The sequence below is a fragment of the Myotis myotis genome, unplaced genomic scaffold (genome assembly GCF_014108235.1).
Source record: "Myotis myotis isolate mMyoMyo1 unplaced genomic scaffold, mMyoMyo1.p scaffold_m19_p_15, whole genome shotgun sequence".
NCBI lineage: Eukaryota > Metazoa > Chordata > Mammalia > Chiroptera > Vespertilionidae > Myotis > Myotis myotis.
This window is the reverse complement of record NW_023416319.1, coordinates 3,585,887-3,612,524: the sequence shown is the minus strand read 5'-3', so window position 1 is coordinate 3,612,524 and position 26,638 is coordinate 3,585,887. Positions and strand designations below refer to the sequence as shown.

General features: G+C 56.5%; 1 protein-coding gene across 1 annotated transcript in view; it reads left to right on the top strand.

The window, feature by feature from the left end:
- Positions 1–16,181: 16,181 nt before the first annotated feature.
- Positions 16,182–26,638, top strand: part of LOC118670253 (transcription elongation regulator 1-like protein) — a 29,456-nt gene continuing 18,999 nt past the window's right edge. Inside the window, exons 1-3 of the mRNA XM_036337342.1 lie at positions 16,182–16,270; positions 18,911–18,999; positions 23,653–23,807. Coding sequence (XP_036193235.1) covers positions 16,223–16,270; positions 18,911–18,999; positions 23,653–23,807 — 292 coding nt within the window. The 5' untranslated portion in view covers positions 16,182–16,222. The remainder of the gene's footprint in view (positions 16,271–18,910; positions 19,000–23,652; positions 23,808–26,638) is intronic.

Here is a 26,638-nt window from a genome sequence, read left to right as displayed (position 1 = left end):
GCTTCAACTGATTTAAATGCTTACCTTTAACCAGACAGTTACGAATGGTTATGTTATAATTTATTTTAATGGGCGTTTAAACAAGGGTAACATGTAGTGATCATGGGTGCTCTTCTGTGGTCGCCGTGGAAGGAGGATGGCTGGGCAGGAGGGGCGGGTGGGGCAGGTGGTCGCCTCAGCCCTGGTCATCAACCACGTCCTGGACTCTGTCCGGGGCTCCCGCTGCCTCTGGCCGACTCGTGCAGGACAGAAACAGTCAGGTCTCCGCCATGCTGGGCCCACAGGACAATGCCCTCAGTGAGGTGGCCCTGGGGGAGCAGCACCCTCCGGGGGGGGGGGCCCTTCTAGGCTCCCATCCGGGCGTGGTCTGCACAGCGAGGCCTCAGAAAGCGGGTCCTGCAGCTGGAGCTGTTTTGTAGGAACTTGTCATTTCCCCCCAAATAACAGTTCAGCCTGGGCGAGTGTCAGGGTGAGGGACAGGCTGCAGGAGGCGGCTCTGCGGGAAGTCCGGGGGGACGAATTCACACCTACCGCGGTTCCCGGGGGAGGCCGCCTCGGAGTCCCGCTCCTCCCCCTTTCCCTCTCACTTTTTGATTTTATTGCCGTTTTTTGACATCAGAAGAAATTGAAACCCTGTTTAGGTTTCATGGCTTCACATTTCAGAAGTCGGTGCTGCAGCCAGGAGCCGGGATGCGTCTAATTTATGCCGCGCGACCTCCCTTCTTAATTCTGCAGCCTTCCACCGAAGGGGTCTGCTGGGACGGAGGCGAAAGTGCTAAGATGTACATTTTCGTTCTCTTTTTATGGGAGCCACTTATCAGGCACAAAAGGCAATAAAACCAGGTGTGATGAGATTGGATTGAGAGGATGGGCCTGGTTAGGGAAGGAGCCATTTGACGTGACTCAGTGGGGCTCTCAGAGGGGCCCCAGGAGGAGCGAAGGGGCAGAGGCCCAGGTCCCGGGTTGGATTCCGACACAGACTGGCTGAACCCTCAGCCCGTGGACGTGACCCTGGGCTTAGAGGCCACAATGTTTCCAACCTGGTCTGGGGATCTCTTCTCCTCCCACCGATACAGTGAGCAAGGAGTGGGGGAGACTGACCCCAATTTCTTCTTGGTATAAAAGACCAAGTAACGGTCTTACATTCGAATATTTCAGTGTTTCCGTCTGTGACTGTTTTCTGTTTAGTTGTGAATCCTCACGTGAGGATATTTCCCCATTGATTTTTAGAGAGAGTGGAAAGGAGGGGAGAGACAGAGGGAAACATTGACAGAGACACATGGACTGGTTGACTCCTGCGTGAGTCCCGCCCAGGGCCGGGGATCCAACCTGTGACCCTTTAGTCCACAGGCCGACGATCTAACCACTGAGCCAAAGGCTCAGGCTGCTGTTTGGTCTTCGTGAGCGTATGTGACTGTGTGTGTCAGGTCCAGGAACAGACTCAGACCCACGGGCACCCCTGGCGATGAGGCAGGCCCTTCGCATTGGGTGAAGGGGTTCGTGGGGCAACGGAGTGGAGGAAGCAGGGAAGCCGCCGGGCGGAGCAACATGAAGGTGTATCCGTACCACGCACCTTCGCCGGGACAGGGTCCGGATGGACATGCGGACACTACATCCTGGAACTTCTAGAGCCAATCGTGGCAGGATAGTGAGGTGCTTTGCAGCGAGGCGGCTTTTATCTGACACAACAACACAAACCCAGAAGCCCCCAAAGAATGGAGCAGTCAGTTTGCCCCCTTACAAATAAAAGCCTGGGGCACGAAGCCATGATCACCACGCAGGTCAGAAGGACAGCAGCGCTTTGCTGGTCTGTCCCAGCCCAGAGAGCCTGCGCACCTGCCAGGCGGAGACAGCCCCCCAGGAGGGACGCGGGCGGAGGCAGGAATGAAAGTCCCGGAGGAGGGGAGACAGCACAGGGGTCTCTTCAACACGGGGGAGGAGGTCGGAGGCCGTCATACTGATTGCCTGTCTCCATCGGAAGTTCCACGGGGCCGGACGTCACCTCTTTGGTTTCCTCATCCTCCCCACACCACCCCCACCCCCGGCCAGGAATAGTGCCTGGCACATAGTAGGTTCTAATAAACATTTGCTGAATGGAGGCACCCAGCTGTGCAGCCTCCAACCCAGCCACTAGCCTGTGGGATTCACCCTCACGTGGACCCCCGGGCTGCTCATGGCCACAAGAACTATAACAGGAAATGGCTAAAACGATCTTTGTGTCCACCCATGGGTCGGTGCAGATGCTGGCCGCCCTGCGATGGATATTGTTAAAAAGGATGATGCATGCTTTACTAACCTGGCTCCCAAAGATATATCACTAGATTCCGGAAAAAGGTGCGCCCTAGCTGGTTTGGCTCAGTGGATAGAGCGTCGGCTCGTAGACGGAAAGGTCCTGGGTTCAGTTCCGCTCCAGAGCATGTACCTTAGCTGCAGACTCCTCCCTGGCCTAGGCCCTGGTCGGGGCTCGTGCAGGAGGCAACCAATCGATGTGTTTCTCTCACATCAATATTTCTCTCTGTCTTTCCCTCTCTCTCCCACTCTCCCTAAAAATCAGTGGAAAAATATCCCCGAGTGAGAATTAAAAAAAAAAAAGGTACAAAGCAAGTATTTATGAAGCTATGTTTGTGTACAGAAAAAAATAGAAAGCATGTGTACTCATCTTTGTCTGCGAATGCATGATTATCGAAGGCAGCTCACCCGGGAGCGTGGGAACATTCATTCATTCTAAGGAGAGATGCGTGTCTGGATTGAGGAGTGCAGGCAGACGGTTCGCGCGTTTACATTTTTTTTGAAATTTGAATAATTAACAGTGGATGCATCACCTGCTAAAATTTACATTGATTGGAAAGGACACGCACAGAGCCACGTCCCGTGTGTGTGTAACTCGCACATGCAGAACATCCAGAGCCAAAACCATTGAGACGTGTGTGAAGCATCTCTGGAGTTTTCTGCGATGATTGTCCTGAATCGATGTAAATTCCGTGCGCATTATGGAGCGCAGAAGTCACCGGAACAGAGAGATGGGGCTTTGTTTCCGCGGTGCTAATTAGATGCCGGCTGCCTGGAGGGAAACTGTCTGTGCATGTCTTTGCTGTTTGGTTCGGAAGCTCATTTGTCTCCGACGCGGCCTGTGTTTCCGAGTGGGTGAAGCGGCTGTGCAGGCGGCAGGAGACTTGTTTCCTTGTGAAACTTCAGAACCCATTTCCCAGTTGCTCTGCGTGAAGCGGGCCAGGCACCCTCGTTTCCACAATGTCCCCTCCTGTCAGAGGGGCTTGGAGTCCCACTATTTCAACTCATAAACGTGCCCATCGATACCACGGCTTGCATCGGAAACAGCCGGGGAACTTCACAAGCGTTCAGAGCTCTTACCTAAGGCCACCGATGAGCCTTCTGGACGGCCACGCCCTGCATCTTCTTGTCAGAAGTCCTGTGCTCCCGGCACTGTCCCCGCCCGAGGCTGGTGATGGCGGTGTCTGCCCGGCTCCTGCTGGGCGTGTGCTGGGGTCAGAGGGGAGGAGAGGCCGCCTTTCAGGACAGCGAGCGCATCCGAGGTGCGGAGCATCCTGTAACTCCCTTCCACAGGGGGCCTGCCATCAGGCGGGCGGCGCGCCGGGGCAGGTGCGGTGACCGTGGGGACCTGGAGCGAGGCCGCGTGGAGCACCTGGTGGCATTCTTCCTCTTCTCCCCTGTCCCCCCGAGTCCCCCGGGCACAGTGTTCTGCAGGGGCAGCTGTAGGGCCTGCCAGACAGCTCCGCAGGAGGACCAGTGGCCCAAACCTCACCACGTAGGGCAGTTTTGTGTTTGAGGGACAGTGGAGGGAGCTGGCTGGAAGCTGGGAAGCTCAAGACGTAAGCGGGCACAGTAGACAGCACTGCCCACCAAGGCAGATGCTCTCAGCCTTCGGTTCCCATCAGTTCAGGACAGAGTGGCTCCGTCCTGCGTGAGGCCATGGGGTTGAGCGCCGGCAGAGCGAGTGCCAGGGGGAGTGCTCTCAGACGCCTCTTGGGTCTGCCTCGTGGAGCCCTGGACAAGGGAGAGTCCAGCACAGGTCAGGATTCGTTTGGACGTAGCCCGAGGTCATGTAGGCCTAGCAAGTAGCTGCTCCTCACTCATCACTCTTTTCTTCATCAGACCCTCCTACACCGGGAGCTTGGTGGGGGTGGAGTGATAGTGAACTTGACCTATGACCCTTGCCATCACTGAGGCCACTGTCTTTGGTATCTTGAGCCTCTGTTCTCTATTTGGCTTTTGGCCTGTGCCTCTCTGTTATCCTTCCTGTGGGCAGGAAGGGGAGGACCCTCGGGGGTAAAGGGCAGCTGGCCACGGGGTGGCAGTGTGTGGTAGGGGTCAGATGGCAAGTGGGTGCACCCTCGGATGAGGTCTCATCCCCAGCTTCCGACTCGGCAAAGCTCCCCCACCCTGTGTTAGTCTCAGTACCTCATTAGTCCAACAGCCGTCTGTGGGGTAAGCAGACACCTCGCGTTATCCCTGGGAGGCTGCTGAGAAAAGCAAAAACCAACCAAAGAGCGGAACAGAAGGTGAGGTGAGTGCAGTGCCCAGGGCAGAGTCCCAGGTGGGATCTAGAACCTTTCATGCCGCAGCCCTTCCACCTGTCCAACCAGATGCCCAACCAGATGCCCAAAGACGAGTGTCTTCAAGGACAAGTGACCATGTTCAGTGCTCAGCTGTCCTCATCCTTCCGTAGGAAGATCGGATTTTCTTTTTCTTCCTGGAACTTTCTAGATTGACATCCCTGCAGAGCCTCTGGCGACAGATTGTACTGAGGTGGGCGGGCTCCCAGCCAAGGAGGGCCTGGCTCTGGAGTGGGAACCCCACCGAGGCCGCAGCTCTTGCCGAGCTTGCCCAGTGTCTTGTTTATTTGCCATTTGGTTCTCTGTGGTTTGATGGCTCTGCATGTGGGAGGGGCCGATTGACAGGCCTGCAATGTCTTCCAGGGGGCGGCTGATCATTCATTGATGTGCACATTTAGCCAGTCATCCAACATTTATTAAGCATCTATTTTGTGTCAATCACACAGTTGGTTTAGAGCAGATTTAAAGATGAGAAGCGTGGCGTCTGCTCTGAGGGAGCTCGCAGACACATAATGAGTCATTAGATGTGTCGTGCTGGAGTGGAAATATGCATAACGCGTTGTGGAGCACAGGCCGACAGTGAGGTCCGCACTCCGTAGTGCTGGGGGCGGGCTTGCAGAGGGCGGGGCGCTGGCCTGCTTCCAGGTGGGAGGGACTGTGGGCAGTCAGAGAGGCAGATACTGGGAACTAGCAATGTCCAGTGCGGAGGTGGGGGGTTGGAAAAGCCCACAGCTCAGCCCAGCCAGGTGCAGAGAGGACTGTCATCCAGGTGGGGAAGTGACTACAGCCCAAGGGGTCAGTGGGTCCCCACTGAGCACCATGGCCGGGTAGGCGCACGGCAGACAAAATGCTGAAGACTCGGTTCCTGCCTTTCAGGAGTTTATCTTCCAAGGAGGAGAGATGCGTCAGCCAGGAATGTAGGGCAATCCTTGCAGCGAGGAGGAGCAGACAGAGTGGAGGGCAGAGCAAGGACAGCGTGGAGAGCCATAAACGGCGTCCCAGAGAGCAGGGGTCCGAGCTCAGTTCGGGGGAGCGGTAGAGAAGTTATTCCAGATGGAGCAAGTGCTAAAGCTGCACCCCAGGCTTGCTCTGGGGAGGGGGTCCCGGCAGTGGAGAATCCTGGGCACTAGATATCGACAGGGAAGGAAGGGGTGAGACTCTAACCTGCAGAGGGTGAGGTGCCACTGAAGGGCACGGGGGTCCAAGGTCGGTGCACAATGGAAGTACTGGCTTAGGCACCAGAAATTCAGACTCTAGTTGACCCATGTGGTCACCGGCCCGACGGAACTGGGGGAAGGACAATCTCAGACAAGAACCTTCATTTGAGTTATTTCCGAAGTAAAGGGTCTCTTTTTACCAGATGCTTTTTGATGAGTGTAGGCTTGGCTTTTAAATTTTTAATGCCCTTTAAAGGAAGTAGTCATGAAAAATGCAGGTTCCTTGGAAAATTCCTAGTGTGCTCTCAGCCTGCGCACGCCCCCACCCTGGGTAGAGTGAGCAGAGCAAACAGAACTCAGGTGCATCGGGTCTCCTGCTCCCCAGCCTTCAACCAGAGGCACCTGCCCTTGCCATGAAAGTCCGCATTTGTGTGCACAACGGGCCAGCGTCTCCTCGCCTCACAGAGGGGTTGCTCTGCCAGGTGAGGGGTGGCTTCCCCGATGCATGCGACACATCCAGGCCCTGGGAGCGCACACACCGCTCTCCCTCCCGGCACGCAGAGCCGCCATCCCAAGCCTGTGTTTGTTCAAGGTTATGTTTGCCTTGAGCTAATTAAAGCCATTTATATCAAATGACTGGAATAACTTCCCTTTTGGAGATAAAAAAAAAAAATAACTGAAAGAAGCTGCTTAAAAAAAAGAAGAAAAAGTCCGAGTTAATTTCAGCAACTGAGAGACGAGCCCTGCACCATCAGTTCTGTGGCAGGAAATGTGGAAGTAAGCCAGCCAGGTGAGGTCTGCGTTCCCATGCGGATCAGCCTGCGGAAGGCAGGGCCGCTCCGCCCGGGCCCTCGGAGAACAGCGGCCGCCTGTGCGGGGCGGCGGCGGGAGGCCTCAAAGGTGCTGTGGGCCAGCGTGTACCTCTGTGCTCGGGCAGACGCGTCAGTCATGCGAATGGGTTAGGGTAGGACGCATTGATCACTAATCGTGATTCATATCTATTTTAAAATAGATGTTTATTCCTCTTGAATGAGATGCCCCTGAGGCCCTCCTGGTGCCAGGCCCAAAGACACTGAGCGAGGCTCCCAGCGGCCCGCAGACTTGACGCCGACATACCCTTCATGGGTGCTTTCCTCTCTTCCGTGCAGCGACAATGCAGGCGCGTTTTGTAAGAGGCGTGTGCACTCACACGGGAGACTCGGGGACCCGTGAAGGGTCTAGACCAGTGGTTCTCAAGCTTCTGGCCCTTTAAATACAGTTCCTCATGTTGTGACCCAACCATAAAATTATTTTCATTGCTACTTCATAACTGTCATGTTGCTGCTGTGATGAATCGTCGTGTAAATATCTGATATGCAGGATGGTCTTAGGTGACCCCTGTGAAAGGGTCCTTTGACCGCCAAAGGGGTCGCGACCCAAAGGTTGAGAACCACTGGTCTAGAATATTCAGTAGGGCGGTTTGATGTAAAACAGGAAACAGACACACATGCGTGTACAGATGCGATTCGATGCACTGCTGCGTCCGATGGAGTGATGAGCGGCGAAGCCGTGGGAGCAATGGATGGTCTTTCCCAAAGTATTTGAAGGAAACTGCCCAGTGTTCCCCATGAAGTTGTCAGGAAAGAATAAATGCAACTGCAGCTCTTCAGAAGACCCAGCTGGATGAGCGGGCCGTGCTGGACAGAAAGAGAGTTGGCCCTGGGGGGCTGCGTTTGCACACTCAGGGAGGAGGGTCACCTTCTGGGCTGGGCCCTCTCTGCTTGCTCAACCACAGGCTCACCCTGCGTAGTGGGTGAGGCTGGTTGAGGATGTTTGTGCCCCAAAACTGCTGGAATCCTGTCCCATGAGCACCCCCACGGCAGACACTGTGTGTGGCACTGTCTGTCCGCAGCCTAATCTCCCCTGTGGCAGTGGACTGAATGTTCCCTACCCCTCGAGTTCCCAGTGGGGTGATCCTTGGAGGTGGGGCCTTTGGGAGGTGATTAGGGTTAGATGAGGTCATGAGGGTGGGGACCCTGTGATGGGATTAGTGTCCTAAGAGGAGACATCTGAGAGCTCTCCCCCTCTGCCATGTGAAGGCACAGGGAGAAGCTGGTGTCTGCACCCCAGAAATGGAGCTCTCACCAGAATCCCACAGTGCCAACACCTTGATCTTGGGGCTTCCAGCCTCCAGAGCTGTGAGGAATAGATGCCTGTTGTTTAAGCCGCCTGTTCCATGGTATTGTGTGATGGCAGCCCAAGGTGCCATATTTCTCTCATTCTGTTGGGAAAATGGAAACTCAGAGGGTAAGCGATTGCTCCCTTGCTTCAAGGTAGTGTGTGGCAGAGCTGAGTGGATTCCCAGGCCTGACTCCCAACCTCGCCTCTGTGCTGAGCTCGACACTCATCTGGTCCCTGAGGGAGAGGTGGCGACTGTCTCCCCCTCCCTGATGCCTGGCCCTCCCAGGCCAGGTCTCTGACCGAACCCCACAGCAGCTCCCTCCTCCCAGGCCGTGCCTCCACAGTGGGGGAGGTCCCAGCCCGTCCAGAGAACTAGAGAGTTGGTCTCCAGCACTCGGACCAGGGACAGCGTAGAGCCTCCAGACTGCGGGGTGCTGGCCCAGTCCCACGGCGGGCAGCGTGTGTGTGAGCAAGCGGGCGCCTGAGCCCTGACGTTCCCTGTCCTGGGAATGCGCCTGACCCAGAGGCCGAGCGGTGAGGCTCCCCTTCAAGGCATCGCTCATAGCAGGCCACACTCCATGGTCGCGACCCCTGTTCCAGAACTCAGCCCTCACAAACCTCACTTTTACACGACAGTGGCTTTAATATTGAATCCCCCTTTTTTCTTTTACAGAAATGTTCCTCTTCTGATAAAATTGGATAATGTCATTTAGGACAGAATATATGTAATCGTGCGTTTCTCGTCCATGTATCAGTGAAGGTTATATAAAAAGGTACTTGGAGAAGGGTTGAAATCCGAAGCTGTGTCTATTCACGCAGAGGTAGCTAAGGTATTAAGTGCGATATCTGAGGCCGCAGCACTTAATTTTAGCATCATCACAATGTGTGTGCCTAAGAATAGCACAGCCCCCCCGAGTCCCTTTCTTCCCTGAAAGAATAGTAACAGCAGAAAGCGGCCTTGAAAACCGTCTTCAGTGTGAAAATAAGATGCAGTCGTTTTGACTGTATGTAAAGACACTGCATAATATGCTACATATATTATGGATGACATTATTTACAGCTAAATTTCATATTTCGTTGTCCTTACAATTTTTCAGCTTCCACTTCTCCTTGCAATGTACAAATGGGGGGTGGGGAGGTTGGGTAGGGAAGAGGGGTGACGGTTCTAACTGAGCCCGACCTGACCTTGGCTCCCCTGCTGGTCCCATCTTCCCTCACTGGCCCAGGCACCTGGGGGTCAGAGTTGGGTCACAGATGACTCCGCTCTGGAACTTGGCACTTACAATTCCTCATCGCCATATGACATCCCTACCCGCTGGTCCCAATCCCTTCCCATCTTTGGGGTCTCCCTTTAATGTCACTGTCCCAGAGTCTCTGTCATCATGGGTATGAGTCACCTGCCCAGCTGCAGAGGGCCTCACCTGGGTGCCCCTGGCCAGACACAGCTCACAGGCCGAGCTGAGAGCAGGGCACATATTTTTGGCCAAAAGATGAAGTGACAGTTATAACCCTTTGTCTTTGGGAAGGACTGATGTTGCCAGGCAAGAGGCGACACCTCTCTGTAGTGGGACCAGAGTGGCTGCCGGGGAACTCAGGGTGTCTGCGCCCCGACCACACAGGGGGCCTCTGCGATTAGTGCCGTGAAAGAGCTGTAGGCTGCCCGCAGCTGTTCCTAGCATGTTCAAGGCTCTACTCACTTGTTACAGATTATAGGTTATAGATTATAGATTATAGATGATTATAGAGTATAGAGTATAGATTAGCAAAATCTTCATTAACCTCAAAATCAAAATAAAAAATCTGTGATCCTTGCTTAACAACTTGGGTTTGAAGGTGGTCGTGTTGGTGGGCGGGACTCCGCCTGAACTTCCCAGGGTCACAAGGCTGGGCCGGCTTGGCCACACCGGCTGCCATAGAGGCTGGAGGGGCCGAGGTGACCGCAGGGGCCGTGGGGGAGGGTGCTCTGTGGGGCACATTCTTTGGACCTCTGTTTAGTGCATTTTCAAATGGAAAGAAAGGTTTGAACACCTACTTAAATGTTACAACTTTTGACGTTTTGGTGTTTATAACGCAGGCCAGCCCCACCTCTGAGCATGGCTTGGCTTCTCACCGTGACCCCAGAAAAGGGACCAGACAGGTTCTCCACCACGGTCACTGCAGGTGCAGCTCCTGCCCAGGTGGCCGGTGCCCCAGCCGCCCGGCTCTGACAGTGGTCTGCTCGCCCCTGCCCTTCAGCACAGACTCGCTTCTTCCCCCCAAGTGGAGGGCGGGGGGTGTTCACAGGAGTCCCCCAGAACCCCCACGCTGTGACATTGACTCTGGTCAGCGGAGGCTGCACGGCTGGGCTGACGTCCGCACAAGAGGGAGCCAGGAGCCCCTCGGTGATGACATAGCAGAGCGTGTCCCCACGGGCGAGCACACCTGAGTCGCTGAGCACTTGAGTCAGGGAGAGGTTAGCGGGCTCTGGGGAGGCGCCTGCTCCTCAGGAAACAGTTCCTGGGGGCTGGTTCTGTTCAGCCTGAGGGACAGCCAGCCGGGTGGACGCGGTGGTCGACCCGGAGCACAGACACCGAGGAGGCCGGGCTCAGGGTGGGTCCAAGGACCTGGGGAACCGAGGTGGGGCGGGAGGCCTCCCAGGGCCCCATAGTGTGACCAGGTGACAGGGGCTGTGGAGACTGCAGGCTCCTGAGGGTGAAGGTCTCCAGGCCAGTCTCCAAGTGCAGGCTCGCACCCCGAGAGCAGGGGTCCTGGGCCGAGAGGGTGAGGAGCCGCCTCTGGAGGAAGGCCGGGGCGCACCTGCAGCCATGACGGCTCTCTCCAGCCCGGGGACCAGCTGTGATGCTCGTGATCGCACTGTCCATGCCCTGGTGGTGGGGACGAGGGCCGCTCAGCGACAGGCCTGCGTCAGCCTTCCCCAGTGTCAGCCTCTCGCCATCGGCTCACTCATTCCTCAGAGCCACTGAGGTCGTTCATGCAGCGGTCTTGCTTTGCATCCATAATCCTGCTCAAGTAAGACAGGTGGCCGCGCCCCCCGGAGACCCCTGGGCTCTGAGGCAGAGTTCTCAGGGGCCAAAGGCAGATTCATGTCCGTGCGCCCACCAGGGTCTGCACCCACCGGGTCTGCACCCACCGGGGTCTGCACCCGCTGGGGTCTGCACCCGCCGGGGTCTGCACCCGCTGGGGTCTGCACCCGCCGGGATCTGCACCCGCCGGGGTCTGCACCCGCTGGGGTCTGCACCCGCCGGGATCTGCACCCGCCGGGGTCTGCACCCGCCGGGGTCTGCACTTGCTGGGGTCTGCGCCCGCCGGGGTCTGCACCCGCTGGGGTCTGCACCCGCCGGGATCTGCACCCGCCGGGGTCTGCACCCGCCGGGGTCTGCACTTGCTGGGGTCTGCACCCGCCGGGGTCTGCACCCGCCGGGGTCTGCGCCCACCGGGGTCTGCGCCCGCCGGGGTCTGCACCCGCTGGGGCAGGGGCCTTGGGGCCTCGAGCTTTGCTGTTTCCCCTCCAACAACTCTAGGCCCCTGTGGAGGCAGAGGTTTGTTAAAGCTCCGAGGAGAACTCGGGGAAGATGAAAAGCCTGGGGGTGAGACTTCATAACTGTCTCACTGAAGAGGCTGGGAGATAAAAGGCAGCGCACCAGGTCTATTGCTAGAAGGAAAAATAGTGGAGACAGACCTTGTTCAAGACCCAGCGAAGCGGCAGTGGGAGAGCACGGTCAGACTCCCGCGGGGACAGGAGGCGTGCAGGCTGGCGTCCCCGGGAACTCTGTCCCTGCTGCGGGGCGGCCACCTCTGTGGCCGTGGCAGACCAGGCACAGCACTCCCCCGCCCCCTGCACGCCCGGGAGGGGTTCGTGCCCGCAGAGCAGGAGACAAGAACGTGCTGTTGGTGGCAGAGGAGGGAGGCGGACCCCCGATCAGGGAACCATACACTTTGGGGCAGTTTCTGTTCCCGTCTCGAGGCAGCCTGGTATGCAGAGGTTTTTACTATAACAGACGACTTATTTTTTATGTCACCTTTAAAAAAGTCGCAATGCTGACATTTTGCTTGTTTGTGTTTTGCATTCATGCGTCAGCTTCTTTTCCGTTCTAACTAAACAGTGGATTTAGAGGAACCCATTTATCTATCGCCTGTAATCGCTACAAACCCATCATCATAATAATGGTCTTGTCTTTGTGCGCGTGTGCGGGAGGCAGGTGCAGATGGAGGGTCCCTGAGCCCCTGGTGCCTGCTTCCATCACAGCCGGCAGCAGGGCCCGGTGTGTGCCCCCAGAACCCCAGGACCCCTCCTCTCAGCCCCTTAGCTGTGCTCCCAGCTGGACTGGACAGTGACCATGTCCAAGGACAGGGGGCCTGGGCTCTGTGCTGGGCTCCCCTCACTGAGCTGCAGCCAGGCCCCCCCTAGCACCCTGTCAATCCCAGCCCCCAGGACCCCCAGGCTTCTCTGGGGCTGGCTGTGTCTCTCTCGCCTCCGTTGGCACCTGGGCCAGCAGCTTGTGCGATTTCCCCCTCGGGCAGCGTGAAGGCCGGGCTCCGGCCGCTTTCCCCAGGACCCCGTCCCCTCAGTGTTTCCGCTCTTGCGGGGCAGGCAGGCTCTGAGAATCAACGCATTCTTCAAGCCTCATTGAGAGCCGCAGACAGTGGGCCTGAGTGTGTCATCTCTATTATCTCCAACATAAATTGCATTTTTCCCTTATTATCACGATTCTCAAAGGAGCCCAGTGCTGCTTAAATGGACAAATAATCATAGCCCTCCCTGGAGGCTCGCTTGTCACCTGGAACACAGCGCACCTCGTCTGTTTTCCTTTTGTGTGAGCGAGGAGGTTGCCCTGCTGGCTGCAGAAATGATTTTCAGGTGGCGCTTATGGGCAGACGCTGGACTAAAATGCCTCCCATTCTTCTCCTTATGGCAGGGGTTCTCAACCTGTGGGTCGCGACCCCTTTGGCGGTCGAACGACCCTTTCACAGGGGTCGCCTAAGACCATCCTGCAGATCAGATATTTACATGACGATTCATAACAGTAGCAACATGACAGTTATGCAGTAGCAACGAAAATAATGTTATGGTTGGGTCACCACATGAGGAACTGTATTTAAAGGGCCAGAAGGCTGAGAACCACTGCCTTACGGCGTCTCTGTAGGTGGGTGTTTGTTATGTGTTCTTGGAGGTGAGAACATATACACACAGAAATGGGGCCCCTGGATTGTGGCCGACAGGAAATGGGCCCCAGTGGCTCCAGGCTTGTCCCCTGCCTCCCCCACATCCCTCCCGGGCTCTCCAAGGATGGAGGTCACCGAGAGTCATCTGCCCCCAGCACGGGTCCCCGACAATGACCTGTTTGCCGAGCTCATCCGAGGGGGCCTTCCTTTGGCTGCGGGCTGAGGCCAGGTGCACAGATGTCGCCGTGGATTTTCTTCATAAACCCTTCCCGGAAGGGCCAGTGGTCTGTGACAACCAGGAACTCCTCATCCCACTGCCCCCTCCGAGCTACGGCACCTCCAGGGCATGTGTGGGCCGGGGATCCTCTCGGTCTAAGGGGATCTCGCTGACACTGGGGAAGGCTGACGCAGGCCTGTCGCTTCCCACAAATTCTTCGGAGAAGGTTGGTTCCAACGGGACAGTCCGTCAGAGGTCGCTTAGCTTTTTAGAACAGGAACAGTGAATCCTCTCTCCTGCCTACTCCTTGGGCTACTCCGTGTCCTTGAGTTGGGAATGAGCCTCCTTCCCCAGCAGGATCTAGAGGAAGCGTGTTCTCGACGGCCCTCCGAGGCCACCGTGTTCGTCTTGTGTTGCTTTGGGGTGTACGCCAGGCAGTTCCCGGTGTCCTGTGGACTTCTGGAATCCCAGAACGGGAAGGGACTCAGGAGACTATTTCATAGATGAGGAAACTGAGACCGGAGATGTCAATGTTATTGAATTAAAATTAGGTTGAATTTCAGAATCACTCTTCGAATTAGGAGATGCTGATATATTTCTCAGGTCTCCTTTTCTTTTCTTTTTTTAAAAAAATATATATATTTATTGATTTCAGAGAGGGAGAGATAGGAACATCAGCGATGAGAGAGAAACATCACTGACCGGCTGCCTCCTGCACACCCCACCCTGGGGATGGAGCTGCAACCTGGGCACGTGCTCTGACTGGGAATCGAACTGTGACAGCCTGTGAGCCACCCCGGCCGGGCATCTTTTTGACAAGTTAGACCGTTTCGACTTGTCTGCAATAGTTCTTTGTTTCAGTCATTTTTAAAAAGCCATTTTTTTGAACGTTTAAACACATCCTAGTGCTTTATTCGACGTGGGTCTCCTTCGCCGCGGCCAGGGCACACAACCACTCCGGGCCCGTCCCCTCCTGTCGCGTCCACGCTGCCCTTGATCTGGGGCCTGACCCCAGGGGATGACAGGTGCCTTTGCATCTTCATTTCTGAGACTCTCAGAGAGCAGGTGCCTTCGACCTGGACTCCTGACCAAGAGGCGACGGCTGGAGAGCTGGCCGTGGAGTCGAGACGCGGGCAAGCCCGCCGCATTCTTCTCTTACGGGAACGAGGTCGATGAATTGCTGAGCCGCGAGAGAGCGCAAAGCTACGTCTTGCCCCAGAGAAGGAGCCCGGCTTTTCTGTCCCCACTTTTCAAGGGGATAAGGTCCTGCCACTGTCACCCCCGCCCCCAAGGGCTCCTTTCCTGCCCTTGGGTCAACCTTGCCAGGTCCTGATGCGTTTTGAGGGAAGAAGCTGATCGCTCCCCACAAACACCCCAGGCTGTTCTGGCTCCCCGTGAGCAGGCAATACATACTCGACAGGTGATCTACGTAGAGATTTCCCATGTGGACCCGGTTCCCCCTCCCCCCAACCCCTCCCAGACTTCCAGGCAACCTTCCCTGTCCGCCTTCCCCAAGGCCAGTCGTGATCAGACCGTTATTTGGCATGGCCGGGCCCCGAGGCGTGCCTCTTGGTTGTGGCCACAGCTGATCAGGATTCTGGGGCCGGTGCCGCCTCTGTGTGAGGACATGGTCTGTTTGCCACCAGCCTGAGCTCCGGGCCCCTTAACAGCCTGAGCCGCCAGCTGGCTGCTGGGGAGAGCCCACGGGGTCTTCAGAGTGACAGCTAGTGGGCAGCAAGCCTCGCTGTGGTTGTAACGTTGCTGTCCACCCATCTATCACGTGTCAGACGCGGGGGCCCGTCGGCTCTGTGTGCTTCGGCCTTTCCAGAGGCAGCAGCCCCGTGGGGACCGGACATCGGTCCAGGCCCAGGGCTGTCCCCCCTGCGCTGCCTGCAGCCACGAGGGTTCCCGGTACAGACGCCTCCAGAGGCATGAGGCTCGGGCCCCACGTGGGGTCCAGCCTACGTGGTCCCTTCCTGCAAACCGCCTCCCCAGAATGGGGGTCAGAGGAGGCCAGAGTGGCCGTGTCTTGAGGAAAATGGGGTGCAGGTGGGATGGGCTCTTTGGCCCTCCCCCCCACCTCTGCCCTCCAGGTGCAGATGCCTGAGTTGGAGGGGACCTCGAGGCCACTTCCCACCACTTCCGTGTGTGCGTGTGCATTTGCAGAGGAACACACGTGTGTAAAGGGGTGCCACTGTCTTCATGTCGTCCCTCCCGCCGGGCCCTCCCTGGACCTTTCTGGGCTGGACAGAGGCTTCCACAGGGTCCTGGCCTGCAGGGCCATGAGGCGCCTCAGGGCTCCTCGGTGGCTGTGGCTGTGAGGTGGGTGGGAGGTTGATGGTTTGGGCTCCTCTCCTAATTCTTGGTATGAACAGGGGTTAATCCCGGCGTTGCTCATGGCACCTCTCTCCCACTCACAAACGTTTAAGGTCTCTGTAGACGTTTTAGAACAAGGTGAAACCTAAATTGTTTTATGTTCAGAATCCAGGTTTTTTGACGTTTCTCCTTCTGTCTCCCAAACAACTACTCTTTGAAGTGCAGGGTTGTCTGGTCCATGGCGAAGCCAGTGGCCACGTTAGCGATGAGCAGACAGGAGTGGTGGCCACGAGCCGTGGAAGCCTAAGAAACCTGGTCCCCATCATCCTCCTGTCCTTGTCAGGGAGCCCGTGTCCCCTCCACCCGTAGCCCACGTGGCCTGGTTGTGAGGTGTGGCCGACAGCGTTGGGGGTGGGGCTGCGAGCAGGCACAGACGGGGTCACCAGAGGAGCTGGGCCTCATTGGAGGGACTTGCCACGAGACCACCGTCCAGGCCACATGTTGCCCTTGTTTAGTTTTCTCCAAATGGACGTGACCAAGGGGATGCTAATGACGACTGTTTTGGTCCAGCAGAGAAAAGCAGGGACCGGGTCCGCACGCCCCGCCCTCCTGCCCTGATGCTGCGCGCGGAGAGGAAGAGCCCGGCCAGGGACGAAGGACACAAGGTCGGTCTTGGGACGTGAAATCCTGGCGGGGGTGGGGGAGGGGCGGTCTGGGCTGCACACCCTTCCCACCGGCTTTCCCACGTGGGGATGCGCACAGATGCTTGGCCAGCCCCTGTGCAGGACGGTTACACCCAGAAATTGCAGCGGACGCCCCGGGAAGGATATGGCGTGGGAGAGGCTGGGGAGAGCAGAGCTCGCTGGGTGTGACCCACGCTCCCGTGTCCTTGTCCCCACATTTCACGGGGAAGCTTGTGCACGCAGAGCAGCCAGGCTGCGGCAGGCACCCCTCGGGCAAGGCGTGTCGGTGCTTGGCAGTGACTTTTCAAGAAAACCCAACACACATTTGTTTTTTAACACGTTCTGGTCTTAGACCTTCTCTGTGCCCAATTGCCAAAGGCATTTTAAAGACCAACCATGAATGCATGGGGCACGTTGCTGTCACGTGAAGAACCCCAGAGACCCGCTGTCGCGGCTGCATTGGAAAATCACAGTTGGGGCTTATTTTGTCCGGATCTGTCAGATGGGCCGAGGCCCCTGGTCCGCCCGGCGCATCGTTCACACTCCCTCTCACTCGGCTTTGCTCGGCAGTCTCTGCCTCGGGCCTGTGACGGCCCCGTTCCCTGGTTTTCCTGCCAGCACGGCAGTCCAGGCACCACTGCGGTGTCCACGGCCTCCTGCCTATCTCAGTGCCCAGCAACTGGTGTGAACGGATCCCGGATGTTAGTGCAAATGAACGTTTTGTTCCTCGGTGGAGGGTTTCGCTCTGAGAGAGCTGAGCCGTACCAGGGTGACATTTATTAATCAGTCTTTCTAGGGCCCTAACTACTTTCTTTATCACTTTGCTCTGCGTGTCTAATTCACTTTTATTACCTCAGCGTGGAAGGGGAGCGTTATGCCTTGATTAGCCATTTTTTATCACCAACAGGAAGCTATCACCTGCGCGGGCCTCGGGACGAGCGAGGGCCTCGGCAATTAGCGGCTCCCAGTCCCAGCGCCGCCGAATTTAAGTGTCCGCCCCTCACAAATCACGGCCCACCGTCCTTCCCCGAGTAATTAGGATCATCTACTACTCCGCAGCCCCTCATTGGGTTGCGCCTGTTCAATTAGCCCCATAATGAAACTTTCCCCTCGTTTTTCTAATTGGATTAGTAATATAAACTCCGGTCTTAATGTATTTTTCAATGCAACCCTTTCAGAATATTCCCTGTCCTGTGAATTATTCTTCTCGGCCTCATTCGATCACAGGAAGCAAAGGCAGTTTCTTCTACCCCAAAGTTCCAAGAGAGATCGCTCTGAAGCTTACAAACCGAGGGGCAACCATATACTTACAAGTCATTTCCGTAGGGTAGTTACTTGTTGCAAAGAACGGAGGGGTGTGGGGAGACCCAGGACAACACCGAGGCGCGAGTGCGTGCGAATGGATGACCCCTCCTTCCTGGGTTGACTCGTCTGTCCGTTAGCAGACACCTCGCCCGGTGTGCCCGTCCGGAGACCACACAGGGACGCTCCCGGGTGAACGTTTCCACCCCAGGGCTGCTCGTCCTTCCTCTCGGACATTTGGTCCCGATGACATTAGCCCTCTCGGTCCTCAACTCACGGGTGGACGGTGTCCACAGGCCGCAGCCTCCCTCTGTCGTCCACGTTGGACAGAGCACGGTCGGTGTATGTGTTGGAGATTTATCTCACCTTACAGACACGTGGGGTTTCCTTTTTCTTTTTAAAAATATATTTTTGTTGGTTTCAGAGAGGAAGGGAGAGGGAGAGAAACATCAATGATGAGAGAGAATCATTAGTTGCTTCTCCTGCACGCCCCCCACTGGGGGTCCAGCCCTCGACCAGGCCTGTGCCCTGACCAGGACTCTCACCGTGACCTCCTGGTTCCTAGGTTCACGCTCATCCACTAAGCCACGCCGGCTGGCTTCTTTTTCTTTTTAAGTTTAGGGAAAATAAATCTCCATTTTCTTCGAGGAGTTCACGGCCTCTTCTTTATTTTATAAATAGAGACACAGAAACACGGTGCTTTTCAAACCCAGCTGTGTACAAACCACCTGCACATAGCACTGCCTCTTGAACTCTGGCCCCAGCTGGGAGCTCCAGGAGGGGGGACGGTCAAGGGCGCAACCAGCCTCTGGAAGGTCGTGGCTCATCGCTCCCTCCTGCTGTCAAGGGACGGGGACGGGCCAGCCCCAGCTGCACCAGGGCCTCTCGCAGCTTTCGGTTTCTCTGCCCCCGACTGTAGTGTTTTGGTGTCACAGTGACTCCAGCCGCTGGGTCACCCTGTTTCCGGAGATGAATCCAGCAGGCTTGTCTGCCGCCAAGAACTTACGGCACCCGGGAGCCACCTCTGGCTGCTCTGCCCGTCTCATGCCTGTGAAAGCAGACGGTGTGGCTCCTTTGGGATAATTAAGGGTGCCTGTGTCTGAGTTACTCCCCACGCTCTGCTGTGCCGCGAATTCCATCTTCTCAGCCTAATTGCCTGGTCCCTTTGGCTGTGCTGTTCAGAGCAGGTCATTATCTCACGGGCACTGTAGGCAGGTCTGTCTGCAGGAGACTTGTTATTCTTTACTTGGTTGCCTGTCATTGAAGACAAGTGTTTAAATAAAAGCATAAAAGGCGCTTTCCTTCTCTTTCTGCTGAAAGGAGCCTCCACCAATCCTCGTGACAGGAGAGGACAGCGCGGCCAAAGGCAGCAGACCCGTGGCCTCCACTCCGGTGCCCGGCTCCCCCTGGTAAGAGGCCCTGAGCCCCGAGAGCAAGGAGCTAGAGCAGGGGTGGGCAAACTTTTTGACTCGAGGGCCACAATGGGTTCTTAAACTGGACCGGAGGGCCGGAACAAAAGCATGGATGGAGTGTTTGTGTGAACTAATATAAATTCAAAGTAAACATCATTACCTAAAAGGGGACGGTCTTTTTTTTCTTTAGTTTTCATTTCAAACGGTCTGGATCCGGCCCGCGGGCTGTAGTTTGCCCACGGCTGACTAGAGCCTTGCCTTGTCACCAGAGAGGGATGCGTGCTCCTCAGGTGAGACGGGGCTTAAACGTTAATTGGCAGCTCATGGCAGGTACAGTTCTGCACGCGCTCACATCCTGCAGGGGAGAAAGCGGCGTTTACGTGATGCGGTTCCGCGCAGGGCATCTGGAACATGTGTTAAAATAAGAATGCCGGTGCGTGTGCGTCAGCGAGCCCGGCGTCTGCAGAAAAGGCGCGTGCGTGCCTCCGGCTCCAGAGGATTCCCTGTGCCCAGGAAGAGTAGCAGGTGGCAGTTCATAGTGACACCAGTGAAAGTAAAATTGCTAAACACACAGAAAAAGGTGAGGACTCCTCCAAGGAGTCACACTGCAAATACCTTTGGGAGCGAGCAGCGTTGGGTTCTTAAATGCCCTTTCAGCATGGAGTGATTTGGAGGCAGAATGAAAAGGTTATTCCAGGAAAAAACAGTTTTAGAACCGGAGCTTAGAGAGCAGGATGCGGTTGTGGGGGCTGTGTGTGTGTGTTGGGGGGGGGGGTTTAGGAGAGGGGGTGGCGCACTGAGAGGGCGGACATCACAGCCACGGTGGGTGCTAGGTGCTGTCTGGGCGGGTGCTAGGTGCCGTCTGCGCCGTCAGCGGGGTGTCCCGGGGAACCCTGTGGGCTGTGTCCTTCCAGCCCTGCTCTTGGCTTATTCTTGTTAGTCTCCAGGCAGCCTCGCTCGAACCCAGAGACAGCCATGGGCCGCACCTGTGTGGGCAGGTGGGCGGGGAAGCCTGCAGTGGGGATCCCCCCGAGATTGGCCGCCCCTGGGGTGCGATGAGCCGGGGCTCTGATGGATGCCACGGCGAAGGAGGTGCACTTTGAATCTCTCTGAGGGCGGACTCTTCTGGAAGCCCTCGCCACCGTCAGATGGAGCCCCGGAAAGCTGTGCTGTGGGGGCAGGCTGGGTCCCGGGCGTCGTTCTGGTGTTGAGCCCACGCCGCCTGAGGGTTTCGCATTTCTCCACAGAGCGGAGCCGCCAGCAGCTGCGGGCCCTGGCGTTTTCCGCTGCTCGTTATTTAAATACGGGACATATGTTTCTGTGCAGCCACAGAGATGGGTAGATACAGTCTTGCAAGAGGCAGCGGAGTTGAAGTGATGGTGGTTGGGCGCACAGACACGGCCCAGGTCTGGTTGAGTCTCTGTGCCATCAGCTGCGCTGCCTTGCGGGTGGGGACGTGAGGACTGTCTGGGCGGCATCGGGTCAGGCTGCCACCCGTGTCTCCATCTGCCCCTCAGCGTGGCACACTTCCCGCAGAAGGAGGGGCTGGAGGAGGTCCCCCCGGGGGAAAACAGCACGTTGAAAGGTGCCCAGGCATTGCTCTCAGCTGTCCTGGATGGTCATGTGGCACCAGCCTGGCCAGCCTTTGGGAGAAATGCGAGCCGCCCGCCCTGGAGCTGAGCGGTGAGCACACGGAGGCTGCGCTTCCCGGCTCAGAGCTGCCTGGCACCCCTCACTGTGCCCGCCTCGCCCTGCTCCCGAGGGGCCAGCAGAACCTCTGGGCCTCGGCTGTGCTCCACTAAGGAAACGCTGTCGGCGGGCGGGCGCTGGAGCTGGGGATGGTGGGGTTGGAGGATGGGCTGGGGAGGGGAGAAAGACACCCCTGCGTGTCTCCTCCGCGCTCGAGACTCCCCTGCAACACGTCACTCCTGACACGGCATGAGCGGGTTTACACGCAGAGCGGTTCTTCCACGCCGGCTGGGTGGCCAGTTTAACCCGGTCGGACACTGTCTCCCTGGAGACAAGTCCAGGTTGTCACCTGGGCTTCTGACCCATCGGCGGTGGATCCAACAGCCCCCTCCTTGGGTTTGATTAATTTGCTGGAATTAATTTGTTCGTTATTTAGATATGAACATATGGGGACATATGTTTCACGAACTCAGAGACGGTTTACTCATAGTTCATTATGAAAGGATGTAACTCAGGACCAGCAGATGGAGAGGGGTGCAGGGCGAGGTCTGGGAAGGGGCACAGAGCTCCCGGGCTCCCTGAGAGAGCCACTCCCCCAAACCCGTATGCTCCCCAACCCAGACACTCTCCGAACCCTGTCTTTTGGGCTTCTATGGCAGGTTCATTACACGGGTGTGATGGATGACATCATCGGCCAGGGGTGATGGGACCCGATCTCCATCCTGTCCCCTCCCCAGAGGTCTGTGGTTCCAACCCTCTCATTACAGGGTGGTTCCCTGGTCGCCACCCAGCCCATCTTCAGGCACTGTCCCACGCCGCCTGTGGTGAGAATAACCACACACCATTTCACCTTCGCCACGCCTGCTCCCTTCCCGAGGGTCTGGGGAGCTCTGTGCCAGAAACAGGACAAAGATCAAGTACATCCATCCTATAATATAATAAAAGCCTAATATGCAAATTGTCCCCTCAACCAGGTGTTCAAACAGGAGTTTGACCAGGAATTCGACCAGAGGGCGGCAGCGGTGGCAGGCAGCTGGGGGAAGGGAGCCCCACACCCACCCCCAGCCGGCAGCTGGCAGCTGCTAGGGGCCCTACCCGTGGATGAATTTCGTGCACTGGGCCTCTAGTTTCATTATAAACCAGGACATCACAGGAAGGAAGGTGGGATGGAGGTTCTACTCTCCCCTCCCTGAATCTTTGTGTCTGCAGATCCCATGGCCCCCTCACCCACCTGCCCTGGGGATCAGCCAGGACTGTTCAACCATGCTGCCAGGTCAGCCCCTCCCTGAGACAAAGGGGTAAGGGGTAGAATGAGGAGAGGAGAAAAGACAGCAAAGGGCATACGGACACTGCCTCTCAATTCTGAGACTCAGCCCTGGGATGTGACCCCGTGAACACCAGGCTCTGGCCTGCGAAGGACACTTCTCCTGGGACTGGACGCACAGGGTGAAACACGGAGAGTGAGAGGGACCCAGCGCGTCTTTGTGCAGGTGGGCAGGGACCAGTTATGCTGCCCCTCCCTCCGGGGCTGAGGTGGGAGCTGGGAGAGAAGCCGACATGTCCCCCACCCGTGGAGCCTGCGCATGCTGGGCTTTGCTACCTGAAGGTGACCGTGCGAATCCTGCTCCCCACGAAGCAGCAGCTCCGTGTTCGATGGCGACATCCGGATTTTACGTGTTAGGGCTGCTACATGTGGGTGCTCCGTACCGGACTTAAACTTGGTGCAGGGCCCAGAGCCTCTGGGCGTGGGAACAGAGAAGAGGGAGCCTGGCTGTCATCCAGGAATTACGCTGTGATTAAGGGAGGGGAACATGCACGTATTACTTAAAACGATACATAAAATTAACTTCGCATGGTACAGCGGGCTCGGTCTAGTGGGAACCAGCTGTGACGAGTCGATGGTCTGTGTCTTCAAGGGAAGCTGCTGCTGTCATTGCCCGCCACCAGCAATCTGGCCCATTCGCACCGCGTCCTGCTGGCCCGGAGCCGGGCTCTCTGTGCCCGGATAGAAATGTACCGAGTTCACTGTCACTCCGCTCCCCCGGGAACAATCCCCTAGTAAGCCCCTGATTCACTGCGTGTTTCCCTTGCTTAGAAGCTCGGTGGTGGAAGGTAGGGAATCCCCCTTTTTGGAGTCCCCCCCAGCCAGGGTGTCCAGGGAGCGTCTCTGGACCCAGCGTCTCTGGGCTCAGAGGTGGTGCATCCCCGATGCAGCAAACATACAAGAGACAGTCTAGGATCGGGAGAGAGTGGGGCCAGATAAATCCCCAACTGTAACGCTTCTTCCTTTTAAAAAAACTTTTTATTATCGTTTTCTTAATCCTCATCAGAGGACATTTTTTTCCCCACTGCTTTTCAGAGAGAGTGGAGGGAGGGAGAAAGGGGGAGAGAAACATCCATGTGAGAGACGCATCGGCTGGTTGCCTCCCATATGCACCCTGACTAGGGGGCAGGGAGCACACCCACAACGCAGGTTCGTGTCCTTGACCGGAAAGCGAACCTGAGATCCTTTGGTGTGCGGGCTGATCTCTGGCCACTGAACATGAGAGCCAAGGCCCGAGCCCCTTTCTTAGTGAAATGGACTTTTCCTAAGTTGACTGGCACCAACAGGGAAAATCCCCCAGGAGCTCAGTGGGAAAATGCGTGTGTCCCCCTGGTAAGGAATGTCGGGATCTCACGGTTGGGGGGGGGGGGCTTTCTGAAAGCCATGCTTCCTGGTGTCTTAGCACCTCCAGTTCTTCAGGGGGAGGGCAGGTGGCAGGGAGGACCTTGGAGGTCGGGCTGGTGGCCTCCATGGAGGCCCTTGGGACAGCCAGGCTCCCTGGACGTGCTCTGGCCGGAGGTGAGGTGGTCTCTTTTCTTTGGAAACCAGACCCCTGGGAGCACGTGGGGTGGGACCCACTGACCCACCGTGTCCTCCGTGAATGTCTGTAACTCAGGTGGGTTTTTCCATTGGAACAGGTGCGTGGTCTGGACGGGCGACGACCGGGTTTTCTTCTTCAACCCCACGATGCAGCTGTCCGTGTGGGAGAAGCCCGTGGACCTGGAGCACCGCGGGGACCTCAACCGGATCCTCGAGGACCCGCCGCACAAGCGCAAGCTGGAGGCCGCGGCCGGTGAGCGCGGGCCGCACGCGGGCCCCCATGCGTGTCCAGGCAGAGCGTTCCCGGGGAGCGGACGGGACGTGTGCTGTCCCTGGTTGTGGGGGACATTGACTTTTAAGGAAGCTTCAGAGTTTAGTAGTTACGTTCTTATGGCGCTTTCTGCCGAAACATCGATCCTCCGGGAGGGTCAGCTCGGGCTTTCTTTCCGTGTCAGTCTTTAACTCAGAGAAGGAAGGCCTTTCCTCCCGCGGCCGCTCCACGTGTCCCTCCCGCCTCGTCGGTAGCCAGCGTGTAATTTTCTCAATGGCTTGTGGACCCCACTGGAGAGACCAGGTGTACACAGATAACACGCTTCCTCCCCGGGGGCGCGAAACCACCTATTGTTTCCTTGGAGGCTCCTGGAACCCCGTGGAGCCATGTGCTTGGCGAGGGGACGGTGCCGGGCAGCGGGCCAGCTGTCCCAGAGCCGGAGAACATTGCGCGTCTTCGGTCCGGGTCTTTCCGATTAGACCGCCCACATTTTTCATTAGCTCTGTGTTGGGCGAGCCCCCACCTCAGTTCGTGGGCCACATTGTGGGGGCACTTGAGGTCAGCTCTGGGCTGACCTGACACACAGGCGCTTGACCCCTTGAAAGAGGGGTTTGGTTTTATTTTGTGGGTGTTTGTTGGGTTTGCAATGACATTTTTATCTCTACTGATCTAGGGCTAACAGATGACAGCGGCCCCCTCTTTTAGTCAAACCCAGAGGCATCTGCCTGGCCTTCAGAAGAGGGGGTTCTACAAGCTTCCTTGATATTTTCACAGCTCTGAGTAGAAGCCACTGCTCCTGGGAAGCCAGTGTTTGTCTCTCAGGATGGAGAGATGACAAGTTTAATATGTTGTTTCTGTTAATATCATAAGGACGTTCTCCAGAGAGCTGGAGCCCGCGGATGCTGGAAAGAGAGGCGTGTTCTGGGTGCCTCTTGACCGAATCTGTAAAGTCTTAGCCGTGTGGGGAGGAGACAATAATTTTCCTCCTGCCTTTCTAAGCTCGGGCTGGGCTAACAAATTAGCATGAGACAGATGAGTAGGAGAGAATGTCCCAAATTTCTTGTGGATGTACGTATGGGGGCCCGTAAGAATGTGGAGCCCAAGGACAAGTCAGGCCGAGGAGGTTTATACGCCATTCATAGCTGGAGAGGAAGGGGGAAGGTTGTGGTTTGAGACTTCAAAGGGCAGGAGGGCCACTCACCTGGGCCTGGGAAAGCCAGTGTTTGGTAACTGAGTGTTTGCTGGGCCCTCAGTAACCACAGGGCCTCGCCGGGTTCCTCTGTCTATGACCCTTAGTTCTTAGTGACTGTGGTTACTGTGACGTAGCTGCCTCCCTGGACAGGGCCTAGGTGTAAATATTAGGGGGAAGGTCAGGAGTTCTTTCTGCATCTTCTGTTCCTTAAAAATAACCAGGTTAAAATATTGCATGTCCTAAAGAGGCACGCGTTGGGGTGACGAACTCTGCTCCCCCTCAGCTGATGGCAGGCACAATAGAAATTGGGTCTGGGATGGTTTTCTCCTTTGATAAGCAGGCATCCGTTTTAAAAAAATGTACATTTTTATTGATTTCAGAAAGAAAGGGAGAGGGATAGATAGGTCAGTGATGAGAGGGAGAGAGATAGAAAGATCAATGATGAGAGAGAATCATTGATTGGCTGCCTCCTGCATGCTCCTTCTTGGGGATTGAGTCCCAAATCAGGGCATGTGCCCTGACCAGGAATTGAACCGTGATCTCCTGGTTCATAGGTTGATGCTCAACCACTGAGCCACACCGTCTGGGCTGGCATCCATATTTGTTTAAAAATATATATATATTTTTATTGATTTCAGAGAGGAAGGGAGAGGGAGAGAGAGAGAAACAACAATGATGAGAGAGAATCATTGATTGGCTACCTCCTGCACGCCCCCGCCCTGGGGATTGAGCCTGCAACCCAGGCATGTGCCCTTGACTGGAATTGGACCTGGGACCCTTCAGTCCGCAGGCTGACGCTCTATCCACGGAGCCAAACCAGCCAGGGCATGGCATCCGTTTTTAAGAGTGATATTTAACATGCTGAACGAGGGCTGGAGCAAGAGCCCCTGATAGAAAGCCACCTCTTGAGATCCATCCCCTGGGATCGAGAACTCGGCACGCTGGGGAATGTCAGGAGACCACGCAGCCCGTGAGAAACCATAGGTGCGTCGTGGCGATGGTTCTGTTTGCTTGGTGGAAGGCGGATCACGCAGGCAGGCTCCTGGCTCCTGGTTCAGCCTGCATTCTTGTAGATAATTGGGTGCTGTTTTTACTTATTTACTTATTTTCCCCAGCCTTGGTCGCCACGAGAAGGCAGCTAGCTCATTAGCAGTCCACGCATAGTTGCTCTCCCGTTTCTCTCATTTGGAATAAACCAGGCCAGGGCCAGCTGAAACTGAACCACATTCACAGACTCCCCCTGAGGCACCTGCCAGTTCAACACTCAGGAGGACCGCAGGAGGGGGAGGGACAGTGGTAAAAGATAAACTGAGGCACGTTACACACTTCCACAGTTTATTTGAGCAAAACTGATTCTAATCAGGGAGCACCAAACCAGAAGTGGTTAGGAGCGCCCCTCCCACAGGGAAGGACTCGTGGTCCAGGGGCAGACGCGAAGAAGGGAAGTTATTGGCTGGCTGTGGTTCAAAGCCCAGCTGGTCCTGGGGAGTGGTTGTTCTTCGTGTTTTGATTGATTCCATAACCACCAGGCAGGCCCTGGCTGAGATTTCTGTTTCTTTGTGGGGGTGCCCTCACATTGAGCCTCCTTGTTTAACGAGCTTCATGACAGGGACCTGAATTA